The sequence below is a fragment of the Alnus glutinosa genome, chromosome 10 (assembly GCF_958979055.1).
Source record: "Alnus glutinosa chromosome 10, dhAlnGlut1.1, whole genome shotgun sequence".
Lineage (NCBI taxonomy): Eukaryota > Viridiplantae > Streptophyta > Magnoliopsida > Fagales > Betulaceae > Alnus > Alnus glutinosa.
Window position 1 is genome coordinate 23,678,544 of NC_084895.1, and position 17,626 is coordinate 23,696,169.

The window sequence follows — 17,626 nt, forward strand, 5'->3', positions numbered from 1 at the left end:
ACCTAAATACCCTCGTCTTAAAAAAAAAAAAAAAAAAAAAAAACTTGAAGGAAAACCTCAGGGGTGGCCGCACGGCCACCCTAGGTCTTTTCTAGGGTGGCCGCGCGAAGCTGGGTGGCCGCGCAGCCACCCTAGAAATGACCTAAGGTGGCCGCGCGGCCACCCCAGAGGTGGCCGGAGCCACCTCTGGTGGTGGCTCGCAGTCCACCCGGCCACGTCAGGGGTGGCTGTTGCCACCCCTGAGGTTTTCCTTTTTTTTTTTTTTTTTTTAATATATTAATTTTAATATTTTTTTTTATTAATTACTGTAGAGGGCATTTTGGTCTTTAAATCAAAATTAACGGAAAAAAATGGCATATTCCATCCAACTTAACAGGATTCCTGACGGAAGGGGGCAAAGTGTGTAAAAATGGTAATTTGATGCTCTCTTTTGGTCGAAGTGGTAGTTCGTGAGGATAAAATGACATAAATCGATAGTTTATGGGGAAAAAAGATAATTATTCCAAAATGTAATATGTATTACAAGGGTAGGCAGTTAATGATTGCAAAGCAAATATCACTACTAATTGCATCCGCTTAAACAGTTAAATAATCGCTTTTGAAAGCGGTTATGCGGATAACAATTGCAGAGGGAATATACCCGTCCAGTTTGTAGAGGCCTACTACTCGCGGGCACGAATTTGATCCCAACGGTGAAAGCCACCGCGCTTATCAAGAACCAGCAGGTCATTTCACACACACAGCTTCACAAGCAGAGAACCATGGCTCCACTCAATTCTACCAAACCCGAAGAGGATCAGGTCCGTCCAGTTCTTCGATTTTCAAGCTTTTCAGTTTTCAATCTCGCGCTACGTTCTGGAATTCAATTCATTTTCATGCTCGGTTTGGTTTTTCATCATTTTGATTGGGCTTATGACAGGCTTAGCTATCAATTAGTACGTTCGAAGCAAGACTAAGATCTTCAGCCTTTAATCAATCGATAAACTTGTTTATTCTACTTTTCACACTCTTTCTAGGCAACCAAACAGAGGATTAGCGTTTCAGTTCATTTCTTTTTGCAATCACTGGATGAAACTCCATTTGTAAATCAAGATATTTCACGCTGATTAGCGGATTGAAAGCATGAATTAATACTATTTTGAAACTACATGATATTGTTAAATTACTTTTGAATTTTGCAATAACCTCCTATCATATTTATCATGATTAACTTTGTATGTTTCAGGTTCTGATTGAAGAGAAGTCGTATGCGAGAATATTGACGTTGAATAGGCCTAGGCAATTGAATGCCCTTTCATTTCAAATGGTACGGCGTAAAAATTATTGGATACTTTGATGTATTTTCTTGAATTATCCTCTGCATTAGAGAATTAAAATGCTAATTTTTTCATCGAAGCGTCTTTTGTATAACAAATCTTATGCTTAGATTTTGCTTTTGGCTTGTAGCATTTTACATAGCGCTTTCCTCGTGTATATGCACTATTTGCTACTTGATCCGAGTTATGATTACAAAACAGCCTTTAAAAAATTTGTTACTTTTCTTGGACAAATAACTATAATATTGTGACATTAGCGTCTTTTCTTGAATCACTCTCTATATTATTCTTTGAGGATCTTAATGACATGTAAAAGAATAAATAATCACATAATCAGGTTCTTAATGTTCCACTTGAATTTGCTGGTTTTTCTTTTGCTTTCTTTTTTTCTTTCAAGCTTCATCACATGGTTGCTGTCCATTTGGTCTTCTTTTGGTTGAGGGCCTTGAGGCTTTTATGTCTCCTTCTAATCAACATAACTGGTGGAGAAGAATATATCTCATACTGTGTTCATAACAACTGTATGAATAAAAAAAGAAAAAAGAAAAAAATCAAAGAAACTTGGAGCATGGTTTATTCTAAAAACATCAGTTATCCTTTCTTTTCAGGAAAAATTCCTCTAAATAATCATTCAAACATATCTTGGTTGAATGGCATTACTTTGTGCATTTATTTTTCTTCAGGAAATATATATATATAATGCATCATTGTGGAGATTGTTCTTTTTAGTGGGTACTTCCTAACAATTCCTTTGAGGATTGTCTTGTAAACCAACGTTAGGTTACCAACCCTAGTTGTTCTTATTAACTACAAGCTCAGCTTTCTGGTTGATGCAAAAGTAACTGTATAGTATTTTATTTGGCTAAGAGTTATTCACTCTCTAGTCCAGTTTATGCATTAGTTTCAAAAAGCAAGCTTTAAAAGGGGTCAGTAGGTGACATTTATCTCAGCACATGGTTTCGAAGTTGCGAGCCAAAGCTATAAGCCTGGTTGGGTTTGTCAGATTCGGTCGACAGATCGGGAAACATGCATTATAGGATACCTATCCAAGCTTGTATCCAATACTTTGAGTTAATAATTTTGACTCATTGATGAGTTTATATATCTGCATTCTGTGTTGCTGCTTCCTTGTTTCAGAATTGGAGTGATTTATCCTTTGAATACTCTTTTTTTTCTTTTTCTTTTTAAATATATATATATATATGTGTGTGTGTGTGTGTCCTTCTCTTACTTGTCTTGTATGTTAACCATCGATTGAATCTGGGGAAGTTTTTTCCATTTTTGTTCCTCTTATGTGGTTTCTCTCATTGCTGTTACTGGTCATGATATTCTGCTTTGTTTAAGATAATGTTATACATACCTATTTAAAATGCATAAATACATGTGCATGAATGGGATGGTGTAAAAGAAGTAACCAATTTGCTATAACATGAAATCTGGAACTAGAGTTTAATTGTTCTATCTTTCTTTCTTTCTTTTTTCTTCTTCATTTTTTTTTCCTTTTTAAATTATAGATTTCTCGGCTATTGGAACTTTTTGTTGCCTATGAGGAGGATTCTAATGTCAAGTTTGTAATCGTCAAGGTACTCTCCCTCTAAAATTCAGTCTTCAAGTCTTATCTTCAAGTTGTATTGTAAATAAACCATAAAGAAATTCAGTTGCATCTTAGAGGATGTTAATTTAAAATCTATATAACGGATATCATTTTTCTGGAGCTTATGTTTCATGCATGAAAAATGATACACATCCATCCCCTACCCATCTTAATTTCAAATCCACATTGGGTCCCACAAATCCAATGGTGGATTTGAAACTTGATTGTATGGAGATGGGTAGGGGATAGATCTCTAACATGTCCCATATATATGTGGATATGTGTCAGTCTTACTTAAGATTCTTTTAATGTATTATTGTGATGGTTTTTTTTTGGTATGTATTTCTACCAACTCTTTTAAGGATTGTGTTGTAAAGTTAACTCCTAGTTGTAGCTGTTGGTTTGAAATACAAGCCCAGCATTGTAGTGAGTGCCGAAAAGTAATTTGATTTGATTTGATTTTGGCTGAAAAAAATTGATCGACTGCTTTAGTCCTGTACGCAAACTTGTTTGAAAAAGCCACCTTCTTAATGTTGTTTACTTGCAAGACTTGAAGAACCTAATAGTCATCCAATTTTGTTGGTTTCCTTTATATAACTTGTAAAGGTTGTTCATTTGCAGGATTTTTAAGAATGTTTCTCATCCATTCATGTAAGATTGGTATTTTACTTTAACTGATCCTTGTCATAAGTTAAAAATTGGACGTGCAACCTATTGTTTCAGCTTCACTGAGAATGCAATCTTTATGACTCATCTGTTGTCCTGATTTTGCAGGGAAAGGAAAGAGCATTTTGTGCTGGTGGTGATGTTGCAGCTGTTGTTCGTGATATTATTGAAGGTATATGTTCTTTTTATTGCTTAATGGACCACACTGATCTTTAACATTTAGAATATTGATGACCTACAACTTTTGATATGGTTCAACCTCAGTTAATATGGAAGCATTTTCTTCTTCTTCTTCTAGATTCTATTCTTTAGAATATGCTTGATTTTTGTAAATGTCAATAATTTATGTTGTAAGACGTGAAGGAAATTAATGCAAAGCATATAATATTGTTCTTTCATATTTGTATGTATTAGGTGACTGGAGATTAGGTGCACATTTTTTTTGCAAGGAGTACATCTTAAATTACATTATGGCCACATTTCGTAAAACCCAGGTGACCCAGTTTGCCATGAAGTGTAAATTTTAATGTATCTTTTATAATGACTTTTTAGAGTGGTAGCATTCTTGGTCAAGTTAAGTTTTGCATCTATGTTCTGCATGTACATATTCTTTCTTACCCATTAGCATGCGAAATTGGTGAAGGTTTCAATTCTTAATGGAATTGTCATGGGAGGTGGGGCTGGCGCTTCGATACATGGTAGATTTCGGGTTGCAACAGAGAACTCGGTATTTGTCTCTTTATCTCTGGTTTAAAGTTATATAGAGTTTTACTTCACCTTGTAGAGGTGAATTTTTTTTTTTTTTTTATAAGTAAATCAATCTTATCAAAAGCACAGAGGGGGCTCAACCTGTTTACCCATGGAGTATACAGGATAAATCCCCTACAATGGAGAAAATAAAAGAACAAAATTCTAAAATTTCCGTGAAGCTAGAAAAATCAGGACTACTATACACCGCCTTCCATGCATAAAGGGATTTGAGCATAACGGATTTAAGTTGTTCGACCGATTTCACGCAATCTTCAAAGCCCCTTGCGTGCCGCTCTAATATATATATATTTTTTCGATAATGGTGAATTTTATCATGAATTGCACAATTTTCTGTGATTTAAGACACTGATATTGTCTTTTCATTATTATGGCCAATTCTATTTGATGATTGTTTGTTCTGAATGTCTGGATTATGTTTGTCTATCTCATGGTTTTCACTTTCCAACCCCCCCCCCCTCCCCCCCCCCCCAAAAAAAAAAAACCCAGTTTTCATCTTAATTGTTCCCTACTAACTGCAAACATTCTTTTTAAATCACTTGTAACAAAAATACAAGTGAACTAAATGTATAATTATTAGTACAATTGTTGCTATTGCATTTAAGAGACAAGAAAGTTATCTGATAAACAATGTGGGTGGTGAAAAAAAACCCTTTTTTTTTTTTGTTATTTATTTTGGGTACTTTAAGCAATCTTGCTTCCTATCTCATGGACTGTTTCTCTGAGTCAAGGAAAAAAAAATTGTAATGTATGAACTGGATGTTTTCACTACAGCACTTTGTTTTGAATTTTGTTATTATTTATTTTGGGTACTTTAAGCAATCTTGCTTCCTATCTCATGGACTGTTTCTCAACTTTCTCTGAGTCTAGGAAAAAAAATTTGTAATGTATGAACTGGATGTTTTCACTACAGCACTTTGTTTTGAATTTCGCTAAAATGTTCTTCAATTTGGCTTTACATAGCTCCTTTTTGTTTCTGCATACTCTAAATTGTAGCATCCCAATGCAACTCGAAACATTTGGGGCTAATCATTCTACACCGTATCCACGTGTGAAAAGTTGCCAGATAATGCTCAATGAAAAATGGTGTATCAATAGATCATGTAGAATGTGGGGAGTTGACTTGCAGATGACTGTCCTTTTAGGAGGCAATCCATTTTTTCAAGAGATCAAATGGGCACTTTACGAATCTTCTTTAAAAACGCTGTGCATACAGAAAACCACTGGTAGGCCTCAACCGTGCTTTTCACGAATTCTTAAACATGGTTCCAAGTGTTGGAGTTTGCTCATGATGTAGTAGTTCATAAGAATTCACCACTGATCCACCCAAGGATATTGCCTCGTCTCCAACTTAAAGAATCGGAAAATTTTATGAGGTGTTTGTATGGACATATTTTACTGATAGGGAAAAGGTCCATAAATGAATTAGCCTTTCCTTGGGCTGTGGTGATTATAGATTTCTTTAAGTTTTATCTTTATAGTTGAAAATTTTGAATTGGAAAATGTTTGAGGAGCTAGAGATTTTGTAATACGTAGAAGTTTTAGGTAGATAACATTCAGTGGAATAACTTGAGGAGCTAGAGATTTTGTAGATTAATCTTTCAGTTTGCAGTTTTCTTTGCCCTTTTCCTTGTCAATGCTATCAATTGAATTGGTTTGATTCATCCATCTCAAAATGGTATGTATTTTGGTTTATGCATGCTGTTTATTGTTGGTGTGTTCCACGGTGCTGTTTTCTAACCTGTGTCACTGTGGGAATTCAAATAAATTACAATTTTCCGAAAATGAGTCAATGCTGATCTGCGTTTGTTTTTTTTCTTTTGATTGGCATGTTCTACACACATCTAGTGTCTTAAAACCCACAACCTCACTTTTCACCTTGTACTTACGGGGGAATGAGGTGCCATCTGAACTATTTGTTTCCCATTTTAACGTTCTTGATGGAAATAAATATAAGTGAAAGATCATGTATTATTGAGTTGGGTTCAGTTAATCTATGAAAATGGTAATAGTTCTTGATTTCTCTAAATATCTCTAAATTTAGAAGTTCAAGATTTTATTTCTTTTTCCAGGGTCTTTGGACCAAATGGCATCTTCTCTCACTACAAACAATTGATAGTGGAGGGTGAGATCACATGTTCAATCCCGTATTGGTACATGAGTTGTATTTACATATTTTTTTTTTAAAAAAAAAAATGACCTGCTCTCACCTTTTTCTATTTTTTTGAGGAGTATTCTTTTAGATTTACTAGCTCTAGCTTTCTTGGTTAAAATGTATTCTGATACTGGACTTGTTGCAGGTCTTTGCAATGCCGGAAACAGCTTTGGGACTCTTCCCAGATGTAGGTGCCTCTTATTACTTGTCAAGACTGCCTGGATTCTTTGGTAATGCCATTTACATTCTTGATCTATGTACTAACTCTTTATTCCTTAAAAAAGGAGGTGAAGTTTAATTTCATCAGTAGTTCGTAGGATTTTAGTCAGCTTATTTCTTTCGTAGATCATTTTCGTGAGTAGTTCAATTCCTATTTGTATATGAATGACTGATACTACTGCAAACTAGTAGTCTTGGTGTGAGAATTATATTTACTTGGTATAGGACTTGAAAGAGAGAGATGCATAATCTGCAGCTTGGGAGTTTCATTGGGAATTAAAGTATTTGGGTATAGGGATCAATTTATCAATTCCTAGCACAAAAGAGGGAAAAAAGAAAGAAAAAAAAAAAAGGACAAAAATTGGGATCAAGTACTCAAATGGGTTGTTACATCTCACTAAAAGTTGAAGAAACAAAGAAACTGGGGACTAATATTTTTAATAAATAAAATCTTACAATGAGCATAGGTGCAACAGACCATCATGGGCACTGATTCAGCCTACTATGCAAGTAATCTTCTAGAAAACTCAAAGTTTCATAATTCTTCCATAATTATCAACAGAATAACAGGTGCTTTGACTTGCAATTCGAATGAACTCGAGTGTTTTCTCTCCCATCCTCTTCTCCATTTGCATGTATATGTTATATTTGATTTATATGAAAGTTTCATGTTGTTTTGATTGTTTTAGCCACTGTCATGAAGTTATAGATTTTGATCTCATTTGTACTTGAATATTCATTATATTACTAAACCTTTGGCAGGAGAATATGTTGGTCTTACGGGCACTAGGTTGGATGGTGCTGAAATGCTTGCATGTGGCCTTGCAACTCACTTTGTCCCCTCGGTGGTAGTATTTCATCGTACTTTAATTATTTGATTTTAGATATAGTGCAGAAACTTCTAATGAAGAAAAAACATCACCTTGTTTGGTTGAGGAATAGTGCTTGTTGGAAACTGTATCATGCATTGGCATGGTTTTGCTGGCATGATTGATTGTGGTTTTTCTCTGGACTAAGTTTCCTGTGTAAGTTTTTCCTTTTCCTTTCCTTTTCTTTTTTTATTTGTTTTTGTTATTTAGGTGAGAAGTAAATTAGTGATAAATATTATACATACATTTACGTGCCACAATTTTCTAGGACAAAAGTGCCCCTTCTTTCTCATTAAAGGTGAGGCTGATTAAGTCATTAGTCAAAAACACTGGAAAGCAAATTCGCGAATAAATGGCACCACCTCTTCTCTGTAAGAACAGTGGAGATGGTACTTTTAAAAAAAGAAAAAGAAAAAGAACAGTGGAGATGCTGAAGTCATGGGTTTGAGATCCATTTCGTGCATGCATAACTTACCAAGAAAATAATAACAAAGAAAACGACTTTCTCTACTCCAGCCCTTTCTCTCTCTTTCCTGTTTCTCAACAGTAACATCACTTCAAAAAGCCACAACCAGGCCTCCAGTTTGCGACATTCCCTCACTCCAGTTCCCCCCAATCTATTCTCTCCATTTCTTTTCTGGTTTCACTTTATTTCATCCATTTACAATTACATGTAAGTTTCTAATTGAAAATTTTCATGATTTCTCATTGATCTCTTTATATTGTAAGAAGTGCTGCTAGGTAAGAGGCACAATGTTGAAAATGGTTGAACAGTAAATGACTTCATATTCCATTGTGCATTTTAGCTGGTAATGGTGGCAAGTGTTATCTCTAAGGCTCTTGCAAAGTCCCACAAACCCTGCCCATCCTTTTAGAGTCTCAAGCTGAACCTAATTTTCAAAGAAAACCTCCTCAAACACATTTTATATGCGTAGAGCCTGAAATTAAAAGGACAAAGGGAACTGCGTTTGCATGGTGAGTGCAGAAGATTAGCGGGGGTTGGTGAATTGGTTGAAGAAGAAACCCATTACTATGATTGAGGAAGAGAAAATCATTTTACTATTACCTATAATGTGGGCAACTTTGTCCCAGAAAAGGGGGGATGATGCAAACTGCTGCATGCATGTAAGAGACTTATTATAGTTGTGTATGTGTGTGTATGCAACATATTTGTATTTAACATAGTTTCAAGTTTTCGGATTTTCGCTTCTGTTAATGGTGGCATGCATCTTTCATATTTAAATATCAGTCATGGTCATTTGTAGATGTCAAATTGATGTTTCAGTTGATAAAATTTAAAGTTAAATCTGCAGTCATGGAAGGATATAAAATACAATAATATTGCGTGGAAAATGAAACTTATTTATTCAAAAATCTTTCATATTTGCTGAAAGTAGATAATGAATTTTTTAACTTTAGGATATACTTATTATCCCTACTTGCTGTTTGATAATTGTCCTCAAGAATCTTTTGTTGATTATGCCCTTAACATGAAATGCGCTAAATGTGTAGTCCTCACCTCTATGTTTCTCTGCCTTGACTTATTAAAGCCTTTAGCCTTTAATCATGATAGTTAGGCCATTTGAATGCCTTCTTATGAGTTTTAGTTATTGGACAGAGATTGTCTTTGTTGGAAGAAGCACTGCACAAGCTAGATTCAAGTGATCCACCCATCATTTCTGCAATTATTGATGAATACTCACAGAAACCTTATTTGAAAGAGCAAAGTGCATATCACAGGTAATTTCTGCGTTGAATTAATGTTATTTGTTTTAGTTCTAATTAAATGGCCTTTATAGTTTTTGTTCATATAACTGTATTCCATGTATGCCAAGGATTTTTAACAATTATGGTGGCAATTTTAGTCAATCATGAAGTTAACTGCTCTAAGTGAACTCTATATTGTCACTGACTAAAATTGTCAGCAAAAAATAGCCCCCCCCTCCTCACCGGGATCTCTCAGCCACCCTGTTTTTCTATCTAATGATAGGCCCCCCATGTAAATTAGGTTGAAATGCAATAATGCATTTTGTTTATCCATGTTAAGCTTTAATTGTGGGGCTTGTTTTAATTTTTTGTTTTAATCTGTATTTATTTTTGTACCTGTGTTTTGCATGCATGAATAAATATGATTTCATTAACGTGCAACTTAGGTTGGGAAGGCCAAAATAAGTACTTATGCGAGGTACTTCAACATTAAGTATGTAAGGCTTACTACTTATCTCTTAGATATCTAATTTGCTATGCCTCAAATGAAAAAAGCTCTATCGAATTAATCGGTTGTTTACTTGTTTGTATCATCTTATAATACAGAGATGTAACATACATAAATATAAAGGAACTACATCTCAAAGATTAAATGCTGGAAAGGTTCATTAAAATCATTTGTGTTAAGCTGCCTATCTTTCCACCATCCAAGATCCTCGAACTTTTGATTTTTTATTTTTATAAATTCAAGATCCTCATTTTTCATGGCTATATCTATATTGTTACAGATTGGATGTCATTGATAGGTGCTTCTCTCGAAGAACAGTTGAAGAAATTTTATCTGCCCTTGTAAGTTATTGATAAGGATTGTTTCCATGTTCAGAAACTGAATTTCATATCCTCTTTGTTAGGTGTCTTACGGAAAGTTTGCTTGTGCTTTGAGTACTGGTCTTTTACTTTGGGCGTTTTTGGTGTGCATAGATAGAATTTAACCATTTACCTGAAGCATATTCTTATGCTTGCTATTGTAGGAGAGAGAGGCCTTGAATACAAAGGATGATTGGATCTCTGCAACAATTCAGTCACTGAAGGGGGCATCTCCAATGAGTCTCAAAATTTCTTTGAGATCAGTAAGGGAATAGAAAGCCTTAGTATTGTCGTTTCATTCAGTATTTAAGTGCTAAAGACTGCTTTGTTGTGTGGTTGCCACTATAAAAGAAATAGGTAAAAATACAAAACCAGTCTATGTGGTTGCACCGATTTGCAATAAGCTCCTTAGGGTTTTAAAAATGGCTTAAAACTTTTTGTGGTAAGCATTAATGGCAAATAACTCTCCACGTCAAACTTCCGTTTGTAATTCTGACGGAAACTGTCAATGTGCCACATTAGCATTAATAATAACGTGTCCCGTTTGATAAAAAATTATAAATATAAATATAAAGAAAAGGCCAAATGTTTGGGGGTGGTTGGACCACCCCCAAATTGGCCAAAGGGGTGGCCGTCGGCCGAACCACCCACAAGGCCATGGGGTTGTTTGGCCACCCTCTCTGGCCAATGTGGGGGTGGCCAACCACCTTACCCCCCCCCCCCCCCCCCCCCCCCCCAACCTTCTCTCCCTCTCCCCCTTCCCTTTTTTTTTTAAAAAAAAAAATCTGTTTATTTTTTATCAAACGAGACACGTCTTATTGTTTTTGGTACTGGTGTGTCATATTGACGGTTTAGGCCAAAATTACAAACAGAAGTTCAGTGCGGGAAGGTATTTGCCACTTATGCTTACTACTGGGATTTTTAAGTTGTTTTTTAAACCCTAAGGTTTATTGCAAATCGGTGCAACCAAATAAATTGGTTTTGTATTTTTCCCAAAGAAATATGATACATCTAGATCTAGATAAATGTACGACCCTTTTGAACATAAAAAAATGGAACATTTGCGTAGAACTGTAATAAATAATGAAAAAATAGTTGTTTGTTTGTTGCATACCCATACCATCTAAAAAAAGCTAAGAAACTGAGTTCCCCTGATATTTTTATAAGTAAAGGCAGAACAAAGTAATCATCTGATGAAGAAGTTGTCTAAATCTGCTGAAACTTTTCTGACTTAAATGTTGGTTCTCTTCTTGCAAACAGATCAGACAAGGAAGGCTTCAAGGTGTTGGTCAATGCCTTGTCCGTGAGTATAGAATGGTTTGTCATGTCATGCGAGGAGAAGTCAGCAAGGATTTCTTTGAGGTTTTCAGCTTACTCAAACATTTTTCTTCTCCTAATTTCTTCCTTTGTAGATGATTTTAAGACCTCGCCCTTTTAATGTAGGGCTGTAGAGCTTTACTGTTGGATAAGGACAAGAAACCAAAGGTAAACGAACATTCTGTTTCTGAATCTTTATATTTTGAGGAAAATATATTGTAGTCGTCCCATAATTACCACTGCATTTTTATTTACGCATCTAAAGTTTAAAAAGTAACATCAGGCCTCCCATACTACCACCTTGTGTAAAATTTGACTCTTTTGTGTTTTTCTCCCCAAAATACCCTTAAAGTTATTAAAAAAAAACATTTGAAAAAAAAAAAGGTAAATAAAATTAAGGGGGCTAATATGAAAAGGGCCACCCTTTTTTGGGGAGAAAAACGTGAAGGTGTCTAATCTGACATGTGATGTAGTATGTGGGGTCATGGTGTCACTTTTAAAGTTTGGAGGCGTAAATGAAAATGGTTTTTATTTAGATTATCCATTCTCAATAGTTTTTATAAATAGAGATATGTTAGTTGCACAACTTTTATACAACAATTGCACAACAATGTTTATAAATATAATTTCCGTAGGCTTATTTGGTTATTTCCATCCTTGGTTTCCTTATTTTTGGTTTTTCATTCCCAGTGGGAGCCCTCTAAATTGGAGCTTATTAGTGATGATATGGTGGACTCGTACTTCTCTATGGTGGATGACGAAGTGTGGGAAGATTTAAAGCTTCCTGTAAGATCCAAACTGCCTACATATGCCATTGCGAAGCTTTAGTGTATCAAGGTAGGTGATAAAGGGAAAATTGTTTCACTTTTGATTTCTTACTAAGTGATATTAAGTCATTTCTTATATTATAGAGGTCTAGGATAAAGTGCAATATGGAGTCTGTGATATTTAAGATTCTTCTTAATCTTGTTTATATATATATAAACTACAGTTAAATTAGATAATCCAAATTTGTTCGAGCACATGCTTTGTGTCTTATGTTTTTTGTTCTCAAGACATTAATTAATAAACAATTTTAAACACAAAACACTTCTAACATGAAACACTTTTTATAAAAATGTCTTATTTTTGTAGGAATATTTTGACAAAACTTGTGTTTAACTTTTGTAGATATCAGAGTTAACTTGTTATTTAAAAAAATTAAATAATTTAACATTAAAAAAAGAAAAAAAAAGAAGGATGGCTGTATGGCCACCCGAAGTAGAAGAGGGGTGGCCTTGCTTGTTGGTTGACTGTGCAGCGACTCTGACAGGCTTCTTTTTTTCTTTTTTCTTTTTTTCCCTTCTTAATTTTTTGTTTTGTATAAGTAGAGTTCTACATTTGTTTGGGTTTTTAAACATAAGCATAAGCATGTGGACACTATAGAAAACATTTTCTTAAAGGAAGACCTCATAGAAAACACTTTTTAAGAAAACATATTCTCAAAGGACACATGGTCCCATTTAAAAAACATTTCTAAAAACAATTTTCAATTTTATGTCACATCATAATATTTTTTTAAACAAAAATACAAAATCAGAAACCTTCAAAAACACATTAACAAATATATTCAAAGTGGTTGAATATTGAGGACATGCAAAATTTCATTTAAAAAAAGGTCTAATTCTTTGGACAAAATATTAGGAGACCTGTCATAAGAGATTGGCAAACCTTAACTTTTGTCAGCCATTGCAAAGCTTTGATGTGTCAAGATGAATAAAATCATTACACTTTTGGAATCCTAATAAAATGCATATCAGCAAAATTCATGTTAAGTTTGTTTGGCTTATGCTTGTTGGCCTTTCTGCTAGGTCTGTGTTGTTGTTGGGGCGCCTTTGGGTTCCACTATATTCCATTTTCTTCCAGTAATAGCTGTTCATTTTCTTAATAAAATAGTTATTCTGCTTATCACTTGTACCCTTACTCTTTTCAAATATTAGGCTCCGTTTGTTTTGACGTAAAATATTTTTTTGCGTTTGGGTCGTCTGGAAAATGAGCGACGATGAAAAAGGGTTGGCGATTTCCGGCAGTGGTCCGGCGAACTCTAGCGATTTGATAAGGAGAAGATCAAACTCAGAAAAATGGTTTACGGTTTTAGGGATCCGTTTGTTTTGGCGAAAAATATTTTTCGTATTTTCTACTGCGTGGTGCGTCAATTTTTATTATTTTTTTATTATATTTTTTTTATTTGATTGAAAAAGCTTCTTTAATTTCCGTAATATGGTTTTAATTTGTTAAAACTGTAAACCATTTTTTGAATTTGAGATTCTCATTTTCAAATTGTTGGACCACTGCAAGAATACCGTTCAGGCCTCTGCTAGACCCTAAGGTTTTTTATTTATTTATTTTTTATATTTTTGTAGAAATCATTTTCCAAGTTAATTCTACATAGGAAGCAATGAAAAATACAAAAAATATTTTTCAAAAATTATATTACGCCAAAACAAACGGAGCCTCATTCTAGTAGCGCTACCATCCCACAAGTTGCATACATATTAACGAGTATAATTTTTATTAGGGGTATACATGTGGGGCGGGTATTAACTACTCGCATCCGCTATTCGAAACAATCCGCTATCTGTACATGCGGATACGGTTAGTAAAAACCGTTATCCATATATGCGGACACAGATAATAGTTTTAGGGTATACAAATGCAGTTATTAACCACATTCACATACCCTTTATATATTATATATAAATTATATTTAATTTTAATAATTCACTAACACGAAGTCGTTTTGGATTGGGTATAGGTTATGTTTACATTGGTTTAATTCGGTGTGTTGCTTTCTTGTGTAACACTTGAAAAAAAAAAAAAAAAAAAAAGGGCAAAAGTAATGTGAAATTAATATATTTTTAAAAGATTATGGGTTAAAAAAAAAATTAAAACAAGCTTAAAACACTAAAAATGGGTCTAAATTATTTTTAAAATCGTTAAAAACATGCCCTAATAAAGACCTAAAAAATACTCAAAATACTAAAATATGTCAAAAGGCTCATTACCTAATATGCAAAGAGTGAATAATAACCGTATTTAATAATCGCAATAACCTTGTGAGTGCGGTTAGTAAAAACATGATGCGGGTATATTACAATGGTATTTATATTTTGTGAATGCGGCTACGGATATTACAAACAATCGCATCTACATCTGCATGTATACTCCTAATTTCTATATAGAAAAGCGTGGAGTAGATGACCAAGGCATGTAAAGCCTTCCCTAGGCCCATACTAAAATCCAATAACTGAGCCCAGCTTTCTGGCAAAGCAGTGAATGCGAATCTAATAGATGGCCTGGCCATGTAGAAATAAATAGCCCGAGTCTGACATCAACCTCGGCATGGCCTGAGATTGGTCGTAATTAAATTAGGTAATATTTTTAATTATATTAAAAAAAACGAGAAAAAGAAAAGGAAAATTAAAAAGAAATATTTGTGTATATATAACTATATAAGGCTGCAAAGTCATTGTAGTACACTGGTGCAAATTATTATCAAAGTGAGTGAGGATGAGGAATTAATTCACCAAAAGAGAAGAAATAGTCGTAGTCAAGTTTGGAGATTCAACACTCATATATATATATATATATATATATATATGAATAAAGTTTTTTTTTTTTTTTTTTTTTTTAATTTTTTTCCGTTTTCTACCTCTGTAGTTATTTTATTTTATTTTGTGTATGTGAGGATTTCCATCATTTTCTTCCAATCCATCATATTTTTTGTAATGTTGATGCAGATTTTTGCATCGTCGAATTGAATGGTGGTTACTTGCGAAATAAGAAAAAACCACAAGAAATGAATGACGCATGTTCGAAAGAGGTCAACGGGAAGCCTTCAATGCTTAAATCGATCAGTAATGAATTCTAAGAAAGAGATTTGATCAAAAATATTATGAGTCACGAAAGGCCTATTCTTTCTTTCTTTCTTTTTTATTTTTTGGGAGTTTTGTGTCTATTTTTATCCGAGGTACTCGGGAGGTGGATTTTGGTAGATGTCGGCTGATTGTTAACCACATAATAACCTTTTAGTTCTACCTGTAGCCATGGGCGGAGGGAGGGGGGTTCAAATACCCCTCTCAACTCCATTTTTTTTTTCCTTAGTTATTGTAAATTTTTTACCTATGCTTCAGTTGCCCACCCTCCGAAACTCATTAGGAGGCAAATTTCCAACCATCCACTGTGATTTTCTTTTATTTTCAGAACTCAAGCCTTCAAGGCATTTTTGTAATTAGGTTAGAAAAATTATAGAAGTTGAACAAGAGACCAAGGTTGAAGACGATCCAAACATATTTTTTCTTTTCTTTTCAAAACGCACTGTATAACATAAGTAAGAAAGAACTTTGCACTGCACAATTGACTCTGCACCTTTAACAAGATTGTCAAGACATGACCTTTCTTTTTAAAATTTGTTCTTCTTTCATTCGTAAAACAAAGAAGTGACAAGGCAGCGAAGGCACCGAATATATTCCTCCCCCCCCCCCCCCCACCACAAAAAAAAATCACTCTTCTCTCATTTGCTCTTTTAAATTATTATTATTATTTATTTTTTATTTTTTTAAAATTTGGATTGCTTTTGTTTTTCATATTTAATTGTTTGTGAATATATATAATTTTTGTTTGATATTTTAATTGTACAAAATATATAATTGTAATTATTTGAGAATGGTATATTCAAGACTATCAACAATGACAAAACCATGCAGCGATCTCAATGTATGAAGAGTGGTTTAGAACAACTGATTAATTAACGCAAGACGTGACAAAATAAATTGTAAGCTAAATTTATATGTTTTAAAAAATAATTAAATTTTGCTGAATTATTTATATATTGCATTAGTTATATTTTTTTAATAATTTTAATTATTTTTTTTTTCCAATTTTAATTTTTTTTATTCATAAAATTAAAAAAAAAAAAAAAAAATTAAAAAAAAAAAAATCTTGACTCCCTTATCCAAAATCTTGGCTCCCCACTGCGTGCAGCAACTGTCTTAGAAACAGGTTGCTCTTTCAATTGAGTTAGCCTTTTTATTAATCGTGCCCTAATTAAATTCAATGAAATTGTTCTTTGGATTATTAACACATATGAGACAAGAAATACATATGTGGCCGTCTAATTAATCTTTGTTTGTATAACAATTGAACTAATGTTGAATCTATAAGCGTACGTCCATTGTCAGCCGATGCTTTGATAGATGGGACAAATTAAGAAGGATAACTTTAAGTAATTTGAAAGGTATTATATATATATATAGTCAACAAAGAGTAACGAATGAATATATATGGTTCAACTAAGATACCCGTTGACCCAATCACCAGTCACAATCACATTACAAAACACAGATGTTGACCCACTTAATTAGCTAGCCTAATTAAACACTATCTAATATTAACTTCAACTTGCTAATTAAGCAACCTAACGAGCTAGAGAAGTTCTTGAAAAACCAAAGTAAAATGTTAGAGAAAGAGGAGGGAAGGGTTTGTTCTTATGTGTGTGTGTGTATATATATATATATATATATATGATCACTTTCAATCGGGGGCATGTATTGATGCAAAATGACGTTTTCAGAAGATAAATAAATGATAATTTGTTATCTCTAAATGTCGTTGTTATACTAATTAACTAGTTTTCATGGATCCCTTGAAATAGGATAGTCGATGTGAGAGTATGGGCGGTGTTACCTGTTAAGATAAGTGTTCAGATAGATAAAATTTGCAATATACTGGTCTATCTCTACCATTTATTTGATTTCATAATCTCGTTCGGACGAATTTTGTTTGTAATAATTTCGTTCACCATGAAGATAATTTCGTCTACCGGCCATTTTTGTCCCGGTTTGGAATAATGCTGCTGTTGACAAAAATAAAAAGATGATGGGAATGGGGATCGATAATAGCTAGAGATCATAAAGGGGAAGTGTTAGCATCAATGCATGTGTGCTACAAAGCCATATAATTCTAACCCTTCTGTAGAGGTGATGGCAGCGTGAAAGGCTGTGGAATTTAATTAGTAGAGATTTGGGCTATCAAAATATTATGATGGAGGGGGATATGTCGGAGATTGCTTATGCTTTACGGAGAGATGGGAGCTATTGGGGCAAATATG

At 33.9% G+C, this 17,626-nt stretch overlaps 1 protein-coding gene across 4 annotated transcripts; it reads left to right on the forward strand.

Moving 5' to 3' along the window:
• The first annotated feature begins 576 nt into the window (after positions 1–576).
• Positions 577–15,519, forward strand: LOC133880297 (3-hydroxyisobutyryl-CoA hydrolase 1-like). 4 transcript variants are annotated; one of them, XM_062319234.1, is made up of 15 exons: positions 577–800; positions 1,226–1,306; positions 2,831–2,899; positions 3,685–3,748; positions 3,991–4,070; positions 4,220–4,303; positions 6,645–6,729; positions 7,481–7,566; positions 9,206–9,327; positions 10,083–10,143; positions 10,326–10,424; positions 11,422–11,523; positions 11,605–11,646; positions 12,169–12,315; positions 15,258–15,519. In XM_062319234.1, exons 1-14 carry the CDS (start codon positions 762–764, stop codon positions 12,304–12,306), a joined length of 1,152 nt encoding a protein of 383 aa, XP_062175218.1. In that variant the 5' UTR covers positions 577–761; the 3' UTR covers positions 12,307–12,315; positions 15,258–15,519. The 4 variants fall into 4 exon arrangements, with proteins under 4 accessions (XP_062175218.1, XP_062175219.1, XP_062175217.1 ...); XM_062319235.1 differs by lacking the exon at positions 15,258–15,519 and adding an exon at positions 13,458–13,666; XM_062319233.1 differs by lacking the exon at positions 15,258–15,519 and having other exon boundaries at positions 578–800; positions 12,169–13,430.
• Positions 15,520–17,626: the final 2,107 nt, after the last annotated feature.

Bases quoted from the DNA above. Each gene is read 5' to 3' on its own strand.
- LOC133880297 (XM_062319234.1), top strand. From the start codon at position 762: ATGGCTCCACTCAATTCTACCAAACCCGAAGAGGATCAG. The intron at 801-1,225 runs GTCCGTCCAGTT...TGTATGTTTCAG, and splicing joins CCAAACCCGAAGAGGATCAG to GTTCTGATTGAAGAGAAGTC. The intron at 10,144-10,325 runs GTAAGTTATTGA...TTGCTATTGTAG, and splicing joins AAGAAATTTTATCTGCCCTT to GAGAGAGAGGCCTTGAATAC.